At 40.7% G+C, this 24950-nt stretch overlaps 1 protein-coding gene across 1 annotated transcript in view; it reads left to right on the top strand.

Moving 5' to 3' along the window:
* The window catches only part of galnt16 (UDP-N-acetyl-alpha-D-galactosamine:polypeptide N-acetylgalactosaminyltransferase 16), a 57084-nt gene extending 37254 nt beyond the window's left edge, over positions 1-19830 (top strand). The window contains exons 7-15 of the mRNA XM_056477463.1: positions 4203-4290; positions 5115-5199; positions 5484-5587; positions 9445-9571; positions 10249-10341; positions 12364-12447; positions 12542-12665; positions 14983-15099; positions 18432-19830. Coding sequence (XP_056333438.1) covers positions 4203-4290; positions 5115-5199; positions 5484-5587; positions 9445-9571; positions 10249-10341; positions 12364-12447; positions 12542-12665; positions 14983-15099; positions 18432-18575 — 966 coding nt within the window. The 3' untranslated portion in view covers positions 18576-19830. The remainder of the gene's footprint in view (positions 1-4202; positions 4291-5114; positions 5200-5483; positions 5588-9444; positions 9572-10248; positions 10342-12363; positions 12448-12541; positions 12666-14982; positions 15100-18431) is intronic.
* The last annotated feature ends 5120 nt before the right edge of the window (positions 19831-24950 follow it).

The raw sequence follows: 24950 nt of genomic DNA, 5'->3' as shown, positions 1-24950 counted from the left end.
CATTTGAATCAGTGATTGTTTACTGCAAATAGATTGTTGAACACAAGTGTTGTTTGAGCTTGGCACATGGTCATTTTCATACATTTGCACACATTTGTGCACCCATGGGTGAGCTGGTCTGAAAAGGAGGCGCGTTGTTGACACATTTCTATTTTGAGGCATCTGAAATAGACTGTGCCATTGACCAACCTAAAGCTGGTCTAAAGGATTTTATTTATTTATTTACAGACTACATTAGTGAAAGGCGGGTTCAAAAATGTGGGTACACATTGCTTATTACACACACGGGGATGCACAGCAGCACACAAATATCTTAAACAAGTATGCCTTAAACACCCATAACTCGTAAAAAGATAAGGACAACCCTTTTAGACCAATCGTCAGCTGTTTTTCCTGTCCATAAAATAGCACACACACACACACACACACACACACACACACACACACACACACAAATAACACAGTGTTGGGATTAAGTCTTTCTGCAATGCGTGAGCTGATGAATGCCTGAACTGATGAACAAGATGACCAAGATGTCTGAACACCGGTTCACACGACAGCTTGTCAGGATGTACGTTTTGAATGTTCTATTCTCAGATATACTTTCTCTGTCTGTGTGACCTCAGCAGAAAGTGACAGAGTTTTAGCGGTGTGAGCATTCAGCTTCAGAAATGAGTCACAAATGGCCAGAGTCCAGTCTGGTTCTTCAGAGGGATGTTTTCCCAGAATCAGAGGGAGAGGACGGCAGTTTGTCTTCTCACAGCTGCGCCGTGTGGCGTCTCTCATGCTAAATCATCAAGAGCGATCACCATCTTCATCTTCATCATCTCCTCAACCACTTTCTCCAGCAGAACAGCTTTGTTATGGAGCCATGATGAAGCTTTTCTATAGCGGTATAGCTGCAATGTGACTGATTCTTCACTGTGCTAATGCTAAAAGGAGCATCAAACATACAGTTGAATGCAAAATTATGAGCCCTATGATATAATATATTCCTCATATGCTGTTTATCAGAGATTTTTCAACACATTTTAATATATAACAGCTTTACTAACTCATTTCTGTAGTCTTTGCCATGACGACAGTACATATTTTACTAGATGTTTTGCAAGATACTAGTAGTTAGCTTAAAGTGACATTTACATTTGGTTTATTTATAAGCTAATTTCGAGCGGATCGCGTACTTATGATTGACCACAGCTGGTCCTGCATTAGCTAACACACGATTTACAAATCAGAAGAATCCTAACACACTATAAATAACCAGAGATTCTTACCTTAGTTACCTTCATCCTGAAAAATCGCTCATTCCACCTCAGTAATAATACTTTAAAATCTATTCTGAATGTAACTGGAGCCAGCGTAAAGACTTGAGGATAGATGTGATGTGCTCTGATTTTCTTTGATCCTGGCTGCAGTGTTCTGGATGAGCTGCAACTACCTTTTTGGGAAGGCCAGTGAGGAGGCCATTACAGTAATCCACCCTGCTGCTGATAAAACCATGAACAAATTTCTTGAAGTCTTCGCTGGAAACAAAGCATCTAATTCATGTTTTTGAGATGATAGTATGCTGATTTACTTACTGCTTTGACATGACTTCTGAAAGTCAGATCGGACTTCAGAATCATTCTTGACCTTATTTTTTGTTGTTAAAATCAGATTTAGAAAATTCAGATCATTATTTGGGACAGTATGCAGGCATTTAAATAGCTCTGAGAGTGCTGTTTATGGGATGGACTCTGGGCTTCCCCGCACATACTGAAGCTCTGAGTTCAGTGGTTTTGTATAAAGCGTCAGCTCTAATTGAAAACACTTGATTTTCTTCTGCAGCTGTAATATGAACTTCCCCCGGCACCAGTTTTTTTAGATGACACACATGCTTACATGCTCATAAATAGTTTTTATGAACGCACACGTATACTCAACAACAAAGTTTCAATCTTGTAAAGTACACAGCATTTATGCTGTAATAAATCAGAAATCCAGCCTTGGTGTATAGTCATTTTAAAAACTGGATGCGTGCTATACTTTGTTTTATTGCCTTGCCAATAAAATACATTAAAATTAGTCAGCAGTGCTGTGAGGATGTTTGAATACAGCTGTCGAGCGAGAGACCATAAATTTGACATCTTTCTCTCTTATGACAGCCTGATCCTTCTCTCTCTCTCTGTGCTTTGGAAAGTTATTTTAGTTTTCTGGACTGTTGGATCAGATGGATACAGAAAAATAAAATGCATTTGAGTTTAAAGAATACGCTTTATCTTCATCAAAAGTTAGAGTTATATTGAAGAAGTGGAATTAACAGAGTTGATGAATAATTTTTGGTGGACAATGCAGTTCCAGTCTTATAGTTCTGTATTGATATATTCTTCAATATATATTTGCTGTACCGAGTACTCAGTATGATTACAATTGTCATGTTGGAATAGATTACCATTAACGACAAAAGGAGGAGAAGATTTACTTTTATTTATTTATTTATTTTTGTTTGCTTTTGTTTTGTTTTTAATATATATATATATATATATATATATATATATATATATATATATATATATATATATATATATATATATATATATATATATATATATCAATGCTCAATTGGTACTAATGGGCCCAAAGTGTGCCAAAAAAATATCCCCCACACCATTACACCACCACCACCTGCCTGATCTGTTCATACAAGACAGGACGGATCCATGCTTTCATGTTGTTGATGCCAAATTCTGACCCGACCATTCGAATGTGGCAGCAGAAATGGACACTCATCAGACCAGGCAACGTTTCTCCAATCTTCTATTGTCCAGTTTTGGCGAGCCTGTGTGAATTGTAGCCTCAGTTTCCTGTTCTTAGCTGACAGGAGTGGCACCCGGTGTGGTCTTCTGCTGCAGTAGCCCATCCGCCTCAAGGTTGGACGTGTTGTGTGTTCAGAGATGCTCTTCTGCAGACCTCGGTTGTAACGAGTGCTTATTTGAGTTACTAGCCGCGTTTCCACTATCGCGCCAAGGAGGGCCAACTGGGGCTTCGGGGCGGGGTTACGTACAAAGGCGGAGTTTTCCTGTCAGGTAAAGAGGAGACAAGATGCTTTCTTCCCTTACATTTGTTTTGCTATCGCGCTTTATCAACTCACTAAGAAGAAGAAAAAATGGATTGCAGACAGTACTGGTCAGTTGAGGACACCAGGGCTCTTCTGAACATTTGGGCCGAGGAAAATGTTCAGAGGCAAATAGACGGCGTTAAATGCCGCTGAACTCGAATGTCCTTATCCAGGGATTGCTGTCTGGTCTTACACCAACCGACCACAAACAGTAAAAAAGCAATCGCTTCGGTGTTCTCCATCTTCCAGCTCTCGTAGTGATGCCAGGTTGTGTTTGTGGTTATAATTTGAGTTTTTTGTTCCCGCTGAAGTGGGCGGGTTGTGTGACGGGTTGTGTGACGTTTGATTCGGGGGACGTTCTGGGGGCGGTGTTTGCGTGACGCGCTGCGAGCAACTAGCCCGACAGTGGAAACGCGACATGATTTCGGCCTCATTTCTCAACCTCCCGGGCTATTGACCCGGCCTGGCCCGATAAAAGCCCTGGCTCGCACTGGCCCGATAGTGGAAATGCGGCTATTGTTGCCTTACTATCAGCTGGAACCAGTCTGGCCATTCTCCTCTGACCTCTGGCATCAAAAAAGCATTTGTACCCACAGAACTGCCGCTCACTGGATATTTTCTCTGTAAACCCTAGAGATGGTTGTGCGTGAAAATCCCAATAGATCAGCAGTTTCTGAAATACTCAGACCAGCCTGGCTGGCACCAACAACTATGCCACGTTCAAAGTCACTTAAATCCCCTTTCTTCCCCATCCTGATGCTCGCTTTATACTGCAGCAGATCGTTTTGACCATGTCTACATGCCTGAATGCGTTGAGTAATGCAAATTAAGTTAATGTAATTGGTTACTACCCACCTCTGCGTACGAATGAAATTGTATGAAGTGAGTGTGTCCATTGCAGGGTCGAGCTGCGGTGTGTAAATGGCCACAGATCATTGCGCTTTTTACAGTGCGATTGGTTGTCATGGAGACACACATAAACAACAGTCGCCAGGTGTTTCTGCTGCTCTGAGATGCGCTGATGAGCGTGTAAATGAAGTGAACACAAGCGCCGGTGATGAACTGTGGACGTAATGAAGTGGTGTGTGTGTGTGTGTTGCAGGATCACAGCCGTGTGGTCAGCCCCATCATCGATGTCATCAGTCTGGATAACTTCGCCTATCTGGCCGCTTCTGCAGACCTGAGAGGAGGTGGGAGAACTCTGTGTGTGCGTGTCTATGTTTGTGTGTGTGTGTGTGTGTGTCTGTGTTTGTTTTTGCATGTTTGTGTTTCTCCGTGTGTGTGCATGTATGTGAGTGCATGTGTGTCTGTTTATTTGTGTGTGTTTGTGCTTGTCTGTCTGTATGTATTTGTGTGAGTGTGTGTACACATGATTGTGTGTCTGTGTGTTTGCTTGGTGTGCGTGTATGTGAGTGCATGTGCGTCTGTATGTTTCTATATTTGTGTGTGTTTGGCTGCTCGTGTCTGTGTGTGTGTATGTGAGTTCATGTGTATCTGTGTGTGTGTGTGTGTGTGTGTGTGTGTGTGTGTGTGTGTGTGTGTGTGTGTGTGTGTGTGCGTGCGTGCGTGCGTGTGTGTGTGTGTCTGTGAGTGTGTGCATACTTGTGTTTGTATGTATTTCTGTATATCTGTTTGTGTATGTGTGTGTGTGTGTTAGTGTGTGTGTGTGTGTTTGTGTCTGTCTGCATATATGTGTGTATGTGTGCGTGTGTGTTTCTATAGGTTTGTTTCTGCGTGTGTGTCTGCATGTATATGGTGTATGAGTATGCATGTGTGTTTATAAATGTGTGTGTGTGTGTGTGTGTGTGTGTGTGTGTGTGTGTGTGTGTGTGTGTGTGTGCGTGTGTGTGTGTGTGTGTGTGTGCGTGTGTGTGTGTGTGTGTGTGTGTGTGCTCGTGTCTGTATGTGTGTGTTTGTTTGTCTGTCTGCATACGTGTGTGTGTGTGTGTATGTATGTCTGTAGAAGAAAAGTTCAGGTGACTCACACACACACATTTCCCCCCTCTAATATCAGGTTTCGACTGGAGTTTACACTTCAAGTGGGAGCAGATTCCTATAGAGCAGAAAATGGCCAGAAATGACCCCACACAGCCCATCAGGTCTCTCTTTCTCTTCATTTACTATAAATGAGGCATTTACATAAATAAAAGATCATCTTCTAGCAAACAGATAACTAGAGTGAAAAGATATATCTGAACACATGTGAAATATATGCTGTGAACATGACATGTTTTATAAATGTGAAGTCCAAATATAAATCTGCATGTCATTTGCATATATAATGCTATACATCAGTTTTCTGCATTGCTGAACTGAAATCTGCTGACAGTTTCTGAATGTAAATGGCTGTATTTTCTGTATTTACCAACTGCTGTTTACACAGGACGCCTGTAATAGCTGGAGGAATCTTCGTCATAGAGAAAGGCTGGTTTAATCACCTGGGCCAGTACGACACACACATGGATATTTGGGGAGGTGAAAACTTTGGTAAGTGTTGCTCAGATGTCAAAATATTTTTTCTTCTTGCTAGAGAAATAATTGTGTGCTGTAGTAGATGCCGCTCATTAATATAGTTAGTGTATGGTTAAAAACGAGTTCCCATCAAACAAAAGTTAAGATTGTACATTTTCCCATATCGTGACATACATCCAATTGAAGCGCTCCTGAAGTGGCAGTGCATGATTTGTCCATTGGGAACTGATTGGATCATTAGAAGACGGGCGTTGCCAACAAAATGGAGGAAGATTGACGATTGGATGAAAGCGGGAAAGAAAGAAGACACACGCCCTGATAGCCCCACCGTAAAGGACTAACAACCTTGCCTGAAAGGACTAATAGCCCCACCTCAAAGGACTGATAGCCTCGCCCCAAAGGACTAATAGCCACACCTTAAAAAAGTAATAGCCCCACCCTGAAGAACTAACAGCCCTACCCGAAAGGACTGATAGCCCTGCTCTAAAGGATTGTTAGCCCCACCCTAAAGGACTGATAACCCTGCTCTAAAGGACTAATAGCCCTGCTCTAAAGGATTGTTAGCCCCGCCTTAAAGGACTGATAGCCCTGCTCTAAAGGATTGTTAGCCTCGCCCTAAAGGACTGATAGCCCTGCTCTAAAGGATTGTTAGCCCCGCCCTAAAGGACTGATAGCCCTGCTCTAAAGGATTGTTAGCCCCGCCCTAAAGGACTGATAGCCCTGCTCTAAAGGATTGTTAGCCCTGCCCTAAAGGACTGATAGCCCTGCTCTAAAGGACTAATAGCCCCATCCGAAAGAACTGATAGCCCCTCCCCCAAAGGACTGATAGCCCCGCCCTAAAGGACTAATAGCCCTGCCCTAAAGGACTGATAGCCCTGCTCTAAAGGACTAATAGCACTGCTCAAGAGGATTGTTAGCCCCGCCCTAAAGGACTGATAGCCCCGCCGAAAAGACTAATAGCCCTGCCTTATAGGACTAATAGTCCAGCCTTAAAGGACTAATAACCACGCCCTAAAGGATTGATAGCCCCACCCTAAAGGACTAATAGCCCCATCCGAAAGAACTGATAGCCCCTCCCCCAAAGGACTGATAGCCCCGCCCTAAAGGACTAATAGCCCCGTCCTAAAGGACTGATAGCTCCGCCCTAAAGGATGGATGTCCCCGCCCTAAAAGGCTGATAGCCCGGCCATAAAGAACCAATAGCGCCACCCTAAATGGCTGATATCCCCACCCTAAAGCGCTGATGTCCCTGCTCTAAAAGACTGATAGCCCCGTTCTAAATGACTAATAGCTCCGCCCTAAAGGACTGATATTCCCGCCCTAAATGGCTGATAGCTCTGTTATTAAGATACTGATTATAACATTATTAATTTATGAGATTGAGGGCTTTTTTTATTACTAAGAAATGAAGTGCAGAGAACAAAACATATATATATATTCGCTTAAAACAAGCACTACTATATAAAAATAAGCAGAGCGCATTTTAATTTCATGATAAGCTTAAATTGTGACCCTGCCTTATGCACTATAAAACTACAACTGATATGTGTAAGAACAGTAAAGACATTGAAAAAATGAACACAATTAACGAAAAACAAACAACATTTAATTAATTTTAATTGCTTAAAATAAAAAAATATATAAAAACAAAAGCAACAACAGGATCTCAATGAGACAAAAAAAAAACACTGGCAAGCCTGGCTTGAGTTTAGAGCCCTCTAGTGGCTGTAAGGAGAGGAACCTTGCACAAATGTGACCCTGGACCACAAAACCAGTCATGACTGCGTTGTTTCTGACTAATAATGCTATTTCGATTCGATTTGCAATTTAATTTAATAAACTGCTCAATATTCTCAATAGTGTGTAGCACAGACATTAACAGAATGGATCACAACATGCTTTATTGCATGTTTGTGTTTTATTCATATATTTATTTCACATTCATATTTGTGATTAGCTAAGCATAATATTTAGACAGTGATTCAGAGAGCAGATCTGAGCAGATAATATTGTATTGATATTACTGTAAACTTAATAACTAAATCATTTTGGCTAAGGTATGTCTTTAAAAGCTGAATGAGTACTGCTGACGGTACGAACTAACTTTACCATCTGAATAAGTAACAAACACTGATCACACACTTACCAAATCTGTGGAGACAGGATAACCAACATCAACAGGAACCGCATCTTGTTTTAAAAGGAGACGAGTGGCAAATCCGGATTTCACCATTTGCAAATGCGAGAAGCTCTAGGGTAAAAAAATGTTACAAACATATTTTCAGCGCTTGTTAGCAGACCACTGTAATCCACACATGTGCGTCCACACGCGAGCTGTGCTCTCATTGCAGGGAAATGAAAAACAAAACCTTCGTTGCGGCACATTTATAAATCTAACACTGGCAACCCATGTCTTCGAACAATTTTTCTTCTTCCACTTGTTTTAATTTCTGTTGGCAACACAACGTGGCGTCTCTCTGAACACTGTAACAGGTAAAAGGAGTCTTCGAATCTATCATGCGTATTAATGAAGTTGCACCTCATTCACAATAGAGTGCGTTGATTGGTTCGAATCAAGTCTTTCTCTTGAGCTAATGCTGAAAACTCAAAGACGTCACGTTGTACCCGCGGTACAGACAGCCAATCTCCACACTGGAATTGACATAAGTATCTAATCGCCGTGACATATCTTAAACGTATTTACATTTACATTACATTTACATTCTCATTTAGCAGACGATTTTATCCAAAGCGACTTACAAATGAGGACAAGGAAGCAATTTACACAACTATAAGAGCAGCAGTGAACAAGTGCTATAGACAAGTTTCAGGTGTGTAAAGTCTAAGAAGCAAAGCATTAGTAATGTTATTTTTTTTGCGAGAGAGAGAGAGAGAGTACAGATAGTGGTATATCCAGAGAGGCAGTTGCAGATAAGGACGGAAAGTGGAGACTAAATAGTTGAGTTTTTAGTCGTTTCTTGAAGACAGCAAGTGACTCTGCTGTTCTGATGCAGTTAGGGAGTTCATTCCACCAACTGGGCAGATTGAATGCGAGAGTTCGGGAAAGTGATTTCTTCCCTCTTAGGGATGGAACAACGAGGCGACGTTCATTTACAGAACGCAAGTTTCTGGAGGGCACATATATCTGCAGAAGTGAGAGCAGATACGAAGGAGCAAAGCCAGAGGTCACTTTGTAAGCAAACATCAGAGCTTTGAATTTGATGCGGGCAGCAACTGGCAGCCAGTGCAAACGGGTGAGTAGCGGAGTGACATGTGCTCTTTTGGGTTCATCAAAGACCACTCGTGCTGCTGCGTTCTGAAGCAGCTGAAGAGGTTTGATAGAATTAGCTGGAAGCCCGGCTAGCAGAGAGTTGCAATAATCCAGTTTGGAGAGAACAAGAGCTTGAACAATGAGTTGAGCTGTATGTTCAGATAGGAAGGGTCGGACCTTTCTGATGTTATAGAGTGCGAATCTGCAAGATCGAGCAGTTCTAGAAATGTGCTCAGAGAAGTTCAGTTGGTCATCAATCGTTACTCCAAGGCTTTTTACCATTTTGTATGCAGTAATGGTTGCCCCATCCATCTGGATTGAAAAGTATCGTATCGTATTTATTGTATCGCATCGACGTATCGTATCTTTTTAAACCGGAAGAACGAATTTACTCGAAATAACGCAAAAACAACCAACTTCCACTTTTTTTTGTGAAATATAAGTGTCTGAATAGTGTTTTTACCAACGCGGGACACATATATGACTGTCAACATCTTTAAAATTAGTTTTGGTGTCTCGTGACCCTTTAAATATTGATGAATTATGTTTCTATGTTTAGGCATGAATTGTTTCCATGTCTTGTGGTTTTCTGTTGGTGTAGAGCTGTCGTTCAGAGTGTGGATGTGTGGCGGCAGTCTGGAAATCCTGCCTTGCAGTCGCGTGGGCCACGTCTTCAGGAAACGACACCCCTATGACTTCCCAGAGGGCAATGCACTCACCTACATCAAGTAAACTTTACCAAACCTATAATCTAGAGCTGCTTTTCCACCGCATAGGATGGTTCGGTTTTGCTCAGCTGACTTTTAAGTGTGTTGTGTCAAATGTTCAATGACGCTGGTACTAATGATGAATCTCTCTGACTATTAAGGGATCAGCAGTGTGTATATGTCACGTTTTGGTAAATTAAGGTAAATCAGTAGCAGGTCTTGAGAATTTGCAAATCTGAATATGACAATATTTAGTATTGATGTTTGTGTTTGTAAAGTCAAATTTACACTGAATCTCTCGATTTGCAAACACAGAGAATAATTCGAAGTTGCAGATGAATAGCTGTGAAGTCGTCAGATGTCATTCAGAAATCATTAAGTAAAGATATTCCATTTTTACTACCATCATTAGTAATCTGCATTGCTGGGAACTCAACTTGTGCGATCTTAAATGTGATTATCTCAATGTTTTTTATTTTAAACCCTCAGATTCCAGAGTTTCAATCTGTTTTTCAGTGCTTTTTTTAGACAATTTGCATAAAATCAACAGAAAATGGTAAATTTTGCTAATAACAAACCGATCTAAATGGTGTAAAGAACAATCACCTCACAAAAACGCATTGTCTTAACCGTATCCATTGGTGTGTATAAATAAAGCACTGACATTTTATGTGTGTCTGTGTGTGTGTGTGTTTTAGGAACACACGGAGAGCTGCTGAGGTCTGGATGGATGATTATAAGCAGTATTATTATGCTGCAAGACCATCAGCGCAGGGCAAGGCCTTCGGGAGGTCAGACATCTTTTTTTATTACCTGTGTACAGGTTTCCATGTAAATCTAGTTATGTTGACCTGGTGAAAGGATTTGGATGTCTTGATTAATTTGAATTCAGATTATAAACCTATTTACTGTATTTTCTTCCCAAATTCTTTGGGATATTTATTTGCAATTCTACTACATACAGTTGAAGACAAAATCATTAGCCCTTCTGGGAAATTTTTAAGTGCTGATGTTTTGTTTGTTCTACACATTTTTAAAGATGCAGTATGTAAGTTTGACACCCAGTGGTGTCAAAACATGCAAGAGCAGGTTGCCAGATTGACGACACCAACAAAGGCTGATTTAAGTTGTGTTCTAAATAAAAACAACGGCACACGATAGAAGGAATATTTCATATTAAAATGAGTTTTTGTTTTAACCAACACCTGATATTTATATTTTAGAAACAGAACAACAGAAAACTGACAATGATCAGCTCAGGTACACCTCATGTGCTTTATTCAGTCTTAAATGCTAATAATTTGAGTTTGAATGCCATTTTACATCACATTTATTGCCGTACTACTGAAAGCAGCAGCAGATAGTTCACCTCAGATATTGAAAATAAAATAAACCATCTGAAATTGAACTTTAGAACTGAGACTCAGTGCAAACCAACACATATGAGTGATTCAGCATCTACATTTAATAATGTTAAAGAGGTTTAATATGTATTAATTAGATTATAAACGTTAGCGTTTCGTTGGAGTGCAGTGAGTGCACTATTCTGTGCTTCTAAATGCCTGTATTTACATTTCTGTCGTGTTTCGTCTGGTGCAAACAGCCAAATTGCTTATCACTGCAAATCTCTTCATGTAGCATGTTGTTAGGACACGTGGTTACAATGTAAGCTGCTAATCTAATGTTTACGCTCGTAATATTTATATTATTTGCTAATTAATAACCTCCTCATGTGGAACTCTGAATCTGCAGCTCATTTCGGAGGCTGCTACTTTCCACCGGAGGTCGCATTTCAGTCGCGGTCAGATGCTTCGAGAGCCTTTCTGACTGATTGAATCAAATACAAAGTTTTCCAACAAGGAAACCCGGGGTGCTGAAAGATAATTGGCTAAAGTGGCAGTGGGCGGGTTAAAGGGACCGAATTAAAGACAGACGTTCAGGCACATAACTCACATTTTCAAGTCAGAATATCTGACGTCAGCATTGTTTTTCAGATAAACAAGAATGTTCAGTTAGCATGTTCCTGAAATATCTGCAAACATATGGTATTTTTGCTTTAGAAGAGTCAAAAGATTACACACGGCACCTTTAATCAACAGTTTTATTAACTACTTTTTAATAGCTTTTTTTGCCATGATGACAGTACATAATATTTTACTAGTTATTTTGTAAGATCCAGCTTAAAGTGCCATTCAAAGGCTTAACTAGCCACCTATATTAACCACCTCATGTGGAACTCTGAATTTGCGTCTCATTTCGGAGGCTGCTACTGTCCACCGGAGGTCGCATTTCAGTCGTGGTGGCATGCTTTGAGAGCCTTTCTGACAGAATGAATCAAATACAAGGTTTTCCAACAAGGAAACTAGGTCAACTAGGCAAGTTGGGTTAATTAGGCAAGTCATTGGACAACAGTGGTTTTATAGCCAGTATATTAGCCAAAATTTGCTTTTTTTTTATTTCAGCCAAACTAAACAGGAAATGCCAAATAAATGTCCTTGATTCATTAAAGATCCCTTCAGAAATATTTGCTAATAATTTTGCCTTTACTTTAAATCAGATTTATATTCTGCAAATGGACGAATCTGTCCAAAACATTCAGAAATAAAAGCCACAAACCAACATAATGATGAGAAAAAGACAAACAACTGTTCAACTGGCTATAAATGTACTGGGGCAAACAAGGAACAGGTGAACACAATGAGTTGCTATGGAAACCAAAAAGCAACCAACAACCAAACGCATATGGTGACTGGCACAAATGATGTGAATGAAAAATACAGCAGGGACTAACCGGGTTCTGTCTGTCTATACAGTATTGCAGATCGACTTGCTCTGAAAAGGAAGTTGAACTGTAACTCTTTCCGATGGTATCTGGAGAACGTGTATCCTGAACTCAAGTGAGTCACTGCACTGAGTGCCTGAGCATTAAAAAATGACATCTTTCATGAATTATTAAGTGCTATGTTAGATGTGTTTTGTTGTGTTTGTCAGAATTCCAGAGCAGGAGGAGGCCTACAGTCTTCTCAAACAGGGTGGTCTGTGTCTGGAGAGCCACGGCACTGACAGTCTGGGTTTAGCGGAATGTCGGAGCACACCCAGTATACCAGCCTCACAGGTGAAGATTACATGAGCATTACATTATACACTGAAGCTGAGCAGGGCTGAGCCGGGTCTGTACCTGGATGGGAGACCACATGGGAAAGCTAGGATGCTGCCGGAAGAGGTGTTAGAGACCAGCAGGGGGCGCTCAACCTGTGGATTGTGTGGGTCCTAATGCCCCAGTATATTGATAGGAACTCTATACTGCTCAGTGAGCGCCGTCTTTCGCATGAGTCGTTAAACCGAGGTTGCGACTCTCTGTGGTCGTTAAAAATTCCAGGATGTCCTTCGAAAAAGAGAAGGGGTTTAACCACGGCATCCTGACCAAATTTGCCCACTGGCCTCTCTCCATCATGGCCTCCTGACCATCGCCATTTCATAACTGGCTTCATCACTCTGTCTCCTCTCCACCAATCAGCTGATGTGCAGCCTGACGCAATATGGCTGCCATCACATCATCCAGGTGAATGCTGCGCATTGGTGGTGAATGAGGATATTCCCCCCCAAAAATGTGTGTCAAGCACTTTGAGTGTCCTGAAAAGTGCTATATAAATGTAAGGAATTATTTTATTATTATTATGCAGTGGTGTGAAGTAAGAAATTACAAATACACAAATTACTGTGAGTAGGTTTTCTCAGGAATTGTACTTTACTAAGTATTTTTTTAAAAATGTTTGCTTTCACTTAAATACATTTTTAGTGCAGTTACGCCACTGTTTTCCTTCAACCTGCAGTTTTTCTTGTCTGTGGTGATTGGCTAAAGTAGAATAATCAGTCCTGTGATTCCAATCCAATCAAATCGCACATAGAAAATCGCATCCTACATAACAATCTCAAGACCCAGAAGAAACAGAATCATTATACGCAATGACTGAGAGACAGTTTAGAGCGCATATCACTGATGAGAATCTTATATCAGCGCTTTACAGTTTGTTTGAGCTTTTTTAACCAATACTCTTAAACCCCTACTCTTTTTCGAAGGACATCCTAGAATTAGACCACAGAGAGTCGCAACCTCGGTTTAACGACTCATGCGAAAGACGGCGCTCACTGAGCAGTATAGAGTTCCTATCAATATACTGGGGCATTAGGACCCACACAATCCACAGGTTGAGCGCCCCCTGCTGGTCTCTAACACCTCTTCCGGCAGCATCCTAGCTTTCCCATGTGGTCTCCCATCCGGGTACAGACCCGTCTCAGCCCTGCTCAGCTTCAGTGTACCATTAGCCGCATTTCCACTATCGGGCCAGTGCGAGCCAGGGCTTTAATCGGGCCATGCCGGGTCAATAGCCCGGGAGGTTGAGAAATTTGGCCGAAATCATGTCGCGTTTCCACTATCGGGCTAGTTGCTCGCAGCGCGTCACGCAAACACCGCCCCCAGAACTTCCCCCGAATCAAACGTCACACAACCCGTCACACAACCCGCCCACTTCAGCGGGAACAAAAAACTCCAATTATAACCACAAACACAACCTGGCATCACTACGAGAGCTGGAAGATGGAGAACACCAAAGCGATTGCTTTTTTACTGTTTGTGGTCTGTTGGTGGAAGGCCAGACGTCCTCATTTCTGCAAACGCCGTCTATTTGCCTCTGAACATTTCCCTCGGCCCAAATGTTCAGAAGAGCCCTGGTGTCCTCAACTGACCAGTACTGTCTGCTATCCATTTTTTCTTCTTCTTAGTGAGTTGATCAAGCGCGATAGCAAAACAAATGTAAGGGAAGAAAGCATCTTGTCTCCTCTTTACCTGACAGGAAAACTCCGCCTTTGTACGTAACCCCGCCCTGAAGCCCCAGTTGGCCCTCCTTGGCCCAAGGTATTCGGCGGGCCGAAAAAGGCCGGACGCTGGCCCCAAGGAAGCCCCGCTTTGGCCCGATTACGCCCCGGAAGTGATAGTGGAAACGCGACTGGCCTTGGCTCGCCCTGGCTCGCTCGCTTTAGGCGCGATAGTGGAAACGCGGCTATTGAGTTGACCGTAATGTAGAGACATGAGCAAAATAGTTTTTTTTTATAACTGAAATTATAGTAGAGTTTAATTTAGTAGAGTAGAAACACAAAAAAATCATGATAATTGAAGCTGAATGGATGATTCTGGAAAAATAAGTATAGCAGGAGTCTAAGTTCGTATTTTAAACACAAAATCTCCGTAAATACACATAAACACATTATTTTAAGAAGTAACTTGAGTTTTATTATTCAAAACGGTTTTGTTTTTGAAACGTAATAGAAAGTTGTTCTTAGAGACGCAAAATGATCTGCAACCGTCCAGAAATGACTACACAATTAATTATCATTTTGCATCACCCAATGATCCATCTGTTCTCTTTTCGCAGAAGTGGAGCCTGATTGAGCCTCAGATCCGTCAACACGACCTGTGTTTGGCCATCACGGCCTTCACCGCAGGGTCAAAGGTCAGACTAGAGCCCTGCAACATCAAAGAATCCAGACAGGTGCGTGAACACATTACTGACCCACGGACAGCTAAAGTTTTGATGACTTTAACGAAAACCAATCGCATGTATGTTTGACGTCTGCGATTTGAGCTTAAAAGTTCACTGAAGTCATTTCAAGCTGAAGATTAAGCCCATGTCCACGCTAAAAAGCATATTCTTCCCTCCGTTTTGGCCTTGGCCACATTGAGACAACGTTTTTAGGTAACCAAAACTTATCTTTTTGAATGAAACGCTGTCTAAACTGGATAAAGTTAAATAAACGTCATTTTGCTGTTACGTTTCATAGAGATGTAAAGTAAATAAACAGCAGGCGGATATGACAAAGTACATGAACAAAAGAGCTTTCAGTCGTTTTAGTGTGGATGATGGAAAGAATTAAAAACTATATTGTGGACATTAAACGTTTTAGACGAAATCATCTGGATTAGACGTAGCCTAAATGTTGCCCCTCATAAAAGCTGCAGTTTTCTTTTACACTTTGCTTTATAACTTTTCCTCCATCCACTTGCTCAAAGCTTTCAGCCACAAACGGACGTCTTCCTATAAGCCCACTGCATATGCTTCCACTTACAAGCTTAGCTGGCTCAGTAGGACTGGCTTTTATCCTTTTTCCCCCTCCATGTTTCATCGGTCTGACCTCCGCTCCCATCTACTCAGTCATGTTCGGCTGATTTAGGATATCTCCAGAAATCAAAACAACATCCCTAACAAACAGATCAGATTCCATATAGAGGAGATTTACTGCTGCAGTCTTTGCATGATGCATGATGACGAGAGCTTTCAAGAGTACTCTACGAATCAAGACTTGTGTGGCTTAAAATAACCTAAATAATGGAAGATTTGAACTTGATTTGATTAGCAGTGCCTGACTTATTTTTCTTAATGCAATACATTGTTGTTGTTCATCAATGTCCAGATTTTAAAGTATCCCTGCTGAAGAATCCAGCTTAAACCAGCCTAGGCTGGTTGGCTGGTTTTAGCTGGTTGACCTGCCTGGTTTTAGAGGGGTTTTGGCCATTTCCAGGCTGGTTTTCAGCCATTTCCAGCCTGGTCTTAGCTGGTCAGGCTGGAAAATGACCAGCTAAAACCAGCTTGACCAGCCTAGTTTAAGCTGGATATAGCTGGTTTTGGCTGGGCTTCCGGCCAGACCAGCTAAGACCTGGCTGGAAATGGCTGGAAACCAGCCTGGAAATGGCCAAAACCCCTCTAAAACCCGGCTGGTCGACCAGCTAAAACCAGCCAACTCGCCTAGGCTGGTTTAAGCTGGATTTTTCAGCTGGAATCTCTCCACTTTTTTGAAAACAAGCTGATTCAACAACTCTCCTAGAGTTATTTTTTGATCCATTCAGCCGATCTCCGAGTTTGGGGGGAGCACTTTTAGCTTAGCTTAGCTTAGCATAGATCATTGAATCATTCATTCATTTTCCTTCAGCTTAGTCCCTTATTTATCACGGGTCACCACAGCAGAATGAACCGCCTACTATTCCATGTTTTACACAGCGGATGCCCTTCCAGCTGCAACCTAGTACTAGGAAACACCCATACACTCTCATTCACACACACGCACTCATACACTACGGCCAATTTAGCTTATTCAATTCACCCATAGCGCATGTGTTTGGATTGTGGGAACACCAGTCGCATCTTTTTAATTCTCCAATTAAATGAAAGCAGAGGCGGGGTTTCCGTTGAGGTGACAGCAGTGTTTGTGTTGTCAAGATGATTACGGATTTTCCCTGCTTTAAATGGGAAAATTGTTACAACTCTGGAAACGTCATTTTTGAGCAAGATGCTAATGATGTTATCAGATTCAATGATCTATGCTAAGCTAAGCTAATCTAAAAGTGTTCCCGCCAGACGTGGAGATTTGATTCACTCCCCAAATTGATTCAAAAATGGTAAAACTCCATTCCAGAGGAGTTGTCAATTGAATGTTGCTTTAATGCCTTTTAATGTTTTAGAGCAGGGGTCACCAAACTTGTTCCTGGAGGGCCGGTGATTTTAGCTCCAACCCTAATCAAACACACCTGAACAAGCTAATCAAGGTCTTACTAGGTATTCTTGAAACAATCAAGCAGGTGTGTTGAGGCAAGTTGGAGCTTAACCCTGCAGGGACACCGGCCCTCCAGGACCGTGATTGGTGACCCCTGTTTTAGAACCATACTACAGTAACGTATTTGTAATACGATAGTCCCTATGGTAACACAACAACTATAGTAATGTAAACAAATGACCCAGTACTGTAGTTTTCTACAACTATAGGGTATTTAAAACTGCAGTACATCACACTTTACTGCAGTAAGAGCTACAGTAAACTACAGCATTGGTCCTCAAGCCCCAGGCTCAATTGGTACCGGGTCGCACAAGAAATCATGAATTATTTCTGTTTTATTTATTAAGTCTGAGTCTGAACGATCTTTTATTTTAGAAAAATGAGCGTATTCTCTCAGTTACGTCTTGAGCGCCCAAATTTAACCCAGAAACAGCAAAATGAGTAAGAAACAGACGACTTTGGAAAGTTTCTATGTTAAGGGAAAAATGCCCAGTGAAGGACCCACGAGCTGCCAAGGAATGGATTCGGAAGCCATTTGTCAACAAATCAGGTGAATCCACCATGGCTGGGCAAGAAGAAAATCAACTGCTGGTGATCCCAAATGATGGCACACCCAGTTGAAAACATTTTCAGAATTCAGTGAGCGCGTCACGAGTCACGTGACAAGAGCTGACCAATCAGCTTCATGTTTTGTATGGAATATATACATTTCTGCACTCATAAATAAAACTTGTATCAGAGTGCAGCAATGTTTTGTCAACTGGTCATCATCTGAGAAAACGGTTGATGGTTGCCTAGCAGTCTACGTACACCCACCTTCTCGGGCCGCGGTAAAATTGTCAATCGTTGACCGGTCCGCCGAGACAAAAAGGTTGCGGACCACTGCACTACAGTATTTCGGACAGTTTATTAGTTCACTGTAGTTAATACTACAGCATACATATCAACAAAAAAATACACAGTGTAATACACTTAAGTATCTGTTTTATGTGGCGGATGCCCTTCCAGCCACAACTGGTTTTAAACCATAGTTGGTGATTCATTCCGCTGTGGCACCCCCTGATAAATCATGGACTAATCTAAAAGAAAGTGAGTGTGTGAGGGTTTAAAAACACTATAGAACCTACGATCAATTACTATAGTGTTTTTTTCTCGTGTTTTTTTGCATGTTCTGTGAAAAAGGCTTCATTTTTAGTCCCCATTCTGTAGTTCGACAGTGGAAAGTTCTGCCTCCATTATCTGTAAACGTTATTAATCCTTGTGTTTTTGCTTGTAGAAATGGAAGCCTCGAGGTCCGGCACTTCAGCACATGATCAGCGGCTTATGTCTAGACAGCCAGCCCCCCTCAGGGCCTCCAGCCATCGCTCAGTGCCGCCCCCAGGTGGCCAGCCAATCCTGGGAGCCGCAGCTGGTCACCTGACTCTGAGAGCTCACAGGGGCGGGGGAAGGGGTGGAGTTTAGTGAGGTTGCTGAGCTCGAGGGAAAAACGTTTGCACACTGTTTTAGTTGAAGGTGCTGCTCTGAAAAGAATCCAACATGGCTGTGTCCAAAAGGTCTGACCTCGGTGTTTTGTTGTGGAAAAGAACATTTTCGCCTGCCAGATTTAAGTCGGCTTCGCAACAAAGCGTTTTCGGACACGGCCATTGACTTCACATGGCAAGGGTCGGCTGCTTTGTGACATCTTGGGTTGCTTTACTTTTCTGGAATGTTGCGTTGAGGTATCAACAAAAACAAGAGAAAAGATGTATATAAATGCCTTTTACTACCTTTCAGACCCATTACTTGTATATATTCCCTCATTCCCATGAAGACTGTGGTTTATAGCGGCATAGGCTTTAAAGGAACTCTCCACTTTCTTTAATAAAGGCTTGCTTTAGAGTTAAAGTTGACCATTTTTGAATCCATTCAGCCGATTTCTTGTTTTGGAGGAGCCATTATTAGCTTAGCTTAGCATAATGAATTGAATCGGATTAGACCATTAGCATTTGGTTAATTTTTTTTTTTAAAGAGTGATCATTTTATGATCAAATCCTAGTAAATCTCTTGTGTTATCTGATGGAGTGCAACAGTGCATAGTCATACATCATGGTACGGCAGCAGAGTTTCTTGACTATTACGCCAGAATGAAAGTATAGTTCCTAGCAATATTTTAACCTTAAAAGCAGTGCACAGGCTAGCACCTGGTTACATTTTTGCAGTGTTGGGCAGTAGCGTGGCTATAAGTAGTGACGCTACTAGCTTAATTACATTTCTCAGTAGCGTGGCGGTAATTAAATAGCTTTTCAGTAGCGAAGCTATTTTAATAGTCAAGTAGCGCAGTAGCGTCCACACAAGCTACATTTACCGATAGCGAATTAATAAGCAACGACTCCGACATTCATGGAGATGTGAGGCCGGTGTCTAGCCGATGAAAGTAAATCCATATGATGGCGAGAATGACGATTTCTTCTTCTTCCTGTTTTACGGTGGTCGATAACAAACTTTTTGGTGCATCACTGCCACCTCTCGCTATGGTCGGTGACGTCGCCAACCAATTAGGCTAACATGCTTGATGGAAAGATGACTGAGGGAGAGGAGTTATTCTGAAGCAGGTTTCCTCGTGACCATACCTCGAGAAGTACATGTTAAGATGCAATAATGTCAATTCTGATGCTCTGCTCAAAAAATACTTGTGAAGTACTTTTTTCATTATATATATATATATATATATATATATATATATATATATAGAGAGAGAGAGAGAGAGAGAGAGATAGAGATAGAAAGAGAGAGAGAGAGACCTTTCCCTACTGAAAAAACCAACTGGTTGGCTGGTTTTAGAGGGGTTTTGGCCACTTCCGGGCTGGTTTCCAGCCATTTCCAGCCTGGTCTTTGAGTCTAAAAAAATAAGTATTAAAATATTATTATATTAGGCTAAAAATAGTAATTTTTCAATTTCCATCAGTCCTGTTTTATGACGTAACTTCAGAAGACTCATATTTAAATTTTAAATTTTTTTAACAAAATGCTAACGGTCCAATCCGATTCAATTCATTATGCTAAGCTAAGCTAAAAGTGCTTCCACCAGAACAAGAAATCGGCTGAATGGATTCATAAATGATTTAATTCAACTATTTAACTCTACGAGACCTGTAAAATGAGCCTTTAAAAAAAAAAGGTTGTTAATAGTTGTACTCATGAAGGACTGTTTTTATTCATCACTGTGGAAGATTTAATTTTATTCCCAGATATGTTCAGTATTAGACTGGGATTAAGTGCAATGCCTCAAGATGAACATGTATATACCACAGAAACTGTCATTCAGCGACAGAAAGGCTTTAAGACATCGAGAAGTTAATCCTGAACAGCGCTCTGAGGTTCTGTTGGAAAAAACATGCTGTAACAAAAGACAGAAACGGCTCCAGAATGATTCAAGTCAGACAAGATTTAATAACCAAATGTTTTATTAAATAACGTCAACTTAAATGAGGTGGAAAGTGCTTTCACTGAGCTTTTGTTCTGCATGGTACTGTGCATCAGCACAGAGAAAAGGCGTCTGCGAACGCGTCAAGCCCAAAGACTGTTTTCTTTTTTATTTGTTTGCCTTTTGAGAGTTTGTATTTACTTGAAGCTGCGACATTTTTCATTTCCAACGTGTGCTAGGAATATGTTGTTTAAAAAATTAAAGAGAATCTAAAATCCTGAGTCTGTCTTCATATGCTACACTGAAAAAAATTATTCAAAGATGATTCCTTGGATTTACTCAATTTTTTTACGTCAAGTGGTTGTAAACAATTTATTTGGGCTGAATTTAAACAAACAAATTAAGTTGAACATTGCTCAATTTAATTTGTTTGTTTAAATCCAACTCAAATAAATTGTTTGCAACAGTTTTGCATGCAACACTTTTTTCAGTACAGTAAAAATGATCATTTCACTGTTGCTGCATATAGCGAAAACTGAATGCTGTGACACAGTTTTAGACACGGAGACTGTTAAAAAAAGTCCCTTTTAGTAGCACAGACATTCGTGGATTCATCAGTCTAGCGATCGATAATTGGCTCCTGTACTAGTAGTAGGAGGGGCTTCATTCTATTGACCGTTACACTTTTCCCCATTCAAAACAATACGAGTGACACGTGTATTTTATAATAATAATCATTTTAAATAGCGATAATTGCTAAATAGCAGCTATTCCATTTCAGTTGGTCTTATTTCAGTATTTATCTACAAAAGTCAAACATTAAATAGAAAAATTAGCGAAAATCTTTGGTCATTTTTGAGTGAGATGCTAATGGTCTAATCTGATTCAACGATTTATGCTAGGATAAGCTAAAAGTGGTCCACCAAACCCGAATATCAGCTGAATGGATTAAAAAATGGTAAACGCAGCTGTTTAACTTTAGGTGAGCTGTAAAATTAGCCTATTTCAAAAAAATTTGTAGTGTTTCTTGTCTCTCACAAGTAAAATGTCTATGCCCTCTAGTGGTTACTTATTTAAACTACATGTGACCTCTTCTTTTAGTGCTTCGGCTCTGCATGGATGAATGCGATTTGTCGCACGGAAGCTTGCATAGAAATCTTGAAGAAGAGGAAAAAAGATATAATATAACCATGCAAGACCTATCGAAGCCCGTCTCCACTGCTAAATAAAAAAAAAAAACAAGCATATTGTAACTTTTTCATCTAAGGATGTTGACTATTTTCTCAACATGATATAAACTCGCAATGATTTTTTTTTCTCAGACGTAAACTCAAATAAATAACACCAGAACAACCTCATATAAATATGCAATTCCCGGAAATATCGTTAGAATAGTGATATATAATCTCGCAATTTTAAGAAATAACATCAGAATAGCACAATATACTGTAAACTTGGTTTAACGTCACGTCTTAAATTTGTTCATTTGAGTTGACACAACATGAATGAATTGTGTTTAACCCGGTGTAATTACAGTGTAATTCTAATCCTTTTGAAAACGTGGTTAGCACTGTCCCCTCACAGCAAGAAGGCCGCTGGTTCGAGCCTCAGCTGATTCAGTTGTCATTTCAGTGTGGAGTTTGCATGTTCTCCCCGTGTTGGCGTGGGTTTCCTCCGGGTGCTCCAGTTTCCCCAACAAGTCCAAAGACATGCGGTACAGGTGAATTGGGTAAGGTAAATTGTCAGTAGTGTATGAGTGTGAGAGAGTGTGTGGGTGTTTCCCAGTGATGGATTGGTGCTGGAAGCTGGAAATCATGTGCTGGATAAATTGGTGGTTCATTCTCCTGTGGTGACCCCAGATTAATAAAGGGACTAAGCCGAAAAGAAAATCAATGAATGAAAAAGTTATGAACGCGAATCGGATGTTATGCAAAGGTGTAAGAATGCAAATGGCTACAGGTTATCCCAGGGATGGGCAAACTCGATCCTGGAGGGCCGGTGTCCCTGCATAGTTTTGCACCAACCCTAATCAAACACACCTGCTTGTAGCTTTCTAGTGATCCTGAAGACTCTAATTAGGGTGTTCAGGTGTGTTTGATTAGTGTTGGAGCAAAACTCTGCAGGGACACCGGCCCTCCAGGATTGAGTTTGCCTATGCCTGGGTTATCCACATCAATAAACCTTTGCGAAATGACATCTGAAAATCACTTGTTTAATAATTGCTTGCAGTTTTCACAGCTATACAACAAATTGAATAAGTCACAGAAATTGAGGTTATGAAATCGTTGCATAAAATGTATCACGTCTAGTGATAAGTCCATGTACAGGAAGTATAAAAAAATCATATATTTATATATATTTATAGAGTAGATAACTATAATAAATTGGCAAGATGTAAACAGTTCATACATATGTGCATACATGACGCCTGCGTCAAAAACGAAAAAAAAATGCAAATGTAGGCAGCAAATGGTGAATAAACCACGAAGAATCATCCAGTTAACACGGCGAGGCCGCGACAGTTGTCTCCAACCATTCGATGAGTGTTTTCATGAATTCATAACAGCCTCTAAAGCCCGGCTCAAACTGTGCGATTTTGAATAATCCTATATGACTGTAGCATGTCTGACCGCACGAAGATGATCCCCATTTCACATTGTAAGAACTCAGTTGTCAGATTGAATGGCAATCAAGGCAAAACATGGGCTGCGTTCCACTCCAATTTTACACCGTATCCAAACTACAGTTGAAGTCAGAATTATTATCCCCCCTGAATTATTAGCCCTTGTTTATTCCCCCGAAAATACCTGTTTAACGGAGAATTTCTAAACATAATAGTTTTAATAACTATTAAGTTGTTATTATTATTACTTAGTTATTTATATACTTATATTATTAATATCTAAGGTTATGTGATAAGGCAAGTTATTTTATAGTGATGGTTTGTTCTGTAGACTCGAAAAAATACATAGCTTAAAGGGGCTAATAATTTTGAACTTAAAATTTTCTTTTTTTTATATTAAAAACTGCTTTTATTCTAGCCGAAATAAAGTAAATAAGACTTTCTCCAGAAGAAAAAATATTATTATTATCATCAGACATACTGTGAAATTTCCTTGCTCTGTTAAATAATTCTGACTTCAACTGTACATGTGACATGACAAGTTTAACTTGACAGGTACATGTGACAAGTTTAGTCCTATCCATCTGTAACAACGACGCATGAAATTTCTTTTTTACAAACAGTTTCTATTTCTGCAATATCGCAGCAAAACAACAGCATAAACTACTATGACAATGATCCCCTCAGGTAGTGATTATGGGCTGAATTGAGTGTTAAATGCTACCAATGTGAGTTTGAATGGCATTATATGTGACGTCTTGGTATACTACTGAAAGCAGCAGCAGATCACCTCAGATCTAGTCAATTAAATAACTAGTAGGCGGTTAGAGAATGAAAGTCAGAACTGTGATTCAGTGCAAACCAACAACATCAGTCACTGAGACTGTGCACTTTTGATCAAGTTAAACAGGTTAAATATGTATTAATTAGATGATGTTGGGAGCGCAGAGGCTTTTATTTAAATGTTTCTGTCATGTCACGTTTAGTGCAGACAGACAAATTGCTTGCCACTGGAATCTTGTTGCGTTGCATGTAGTTAGGACACAAGTAAAAACTTGCGAACTTCCCTTCCCTTGTTCTCTAGAGAGAATCCCTGCCACCATTTTCGAGTGTGTTCCACTTCATCAAGTAAATGAGGGAAGTTTACACGGACATACCCTCAATTTTGACCAAGGGAGCAAGTCGGCTTTATATGTCCACTTTAGCACCTATATGTCCCAGAATGCAATGCAATTGTAATGTCACAACAGTGTAGTTCCCAATTGCTCAAGGGGTTTTGAGCAGGGGTGCCCAATCCTATTCCTGGAGATCTACCTTCCTGCAGAGTTCAGCTGCAACCTTGACCAAAAATCCACCTGTCATTAATTACCAAGTGCTCCTTCAGATCCTACTTCATTGGTTTTGTTGTTTCTGGGGTTGGAGCTGAACTCTCCAGGAAAGTAGATCTCCAGGAACAGGACACTCTCCAGGAACCAGAACACTCCTGGTTAAGGGCATTTAATTTAAACCCATTCAGGTGCTCCGCCAGTACTGAACACTTTTGTGACGTAATCAATGACACCGTGTCCAAACTACGTGACATGACATGACATGCAATCAAAAGGTATCAAAAATATAAAAAAGGTCTGAGAAGTTTTGTCGTATCCATCTTGCACGTAGCGTCCACTACTAGCAGAGCACCTGAATGAGTTTAAATCAAATGCCCTTAACCAGGAGTGTCCTGGTTCCTGGAGAGTGTCCTGTTCCTGGAGATCTACTTTCCTGCAGAG

This window comes from Danio aesculapii, chromosome 17, assembly GCF_903798145.1.
Source record: "Danio aesculapii chromosome 17, fDanAes4.1, whole genome shotgun sequence".
NCBI classification, from domain to species: Eukaryota; Metazoa; Chordata; class Actinopteri; order Cypriniformes; family Danionidae; genus Danio; species Danio aesculapii.
The sequence above is the reverse complement of the archived record's forward strand: the minus strand, read 5'-3'. Positions and strand labels throughout refer to the sequence as shown.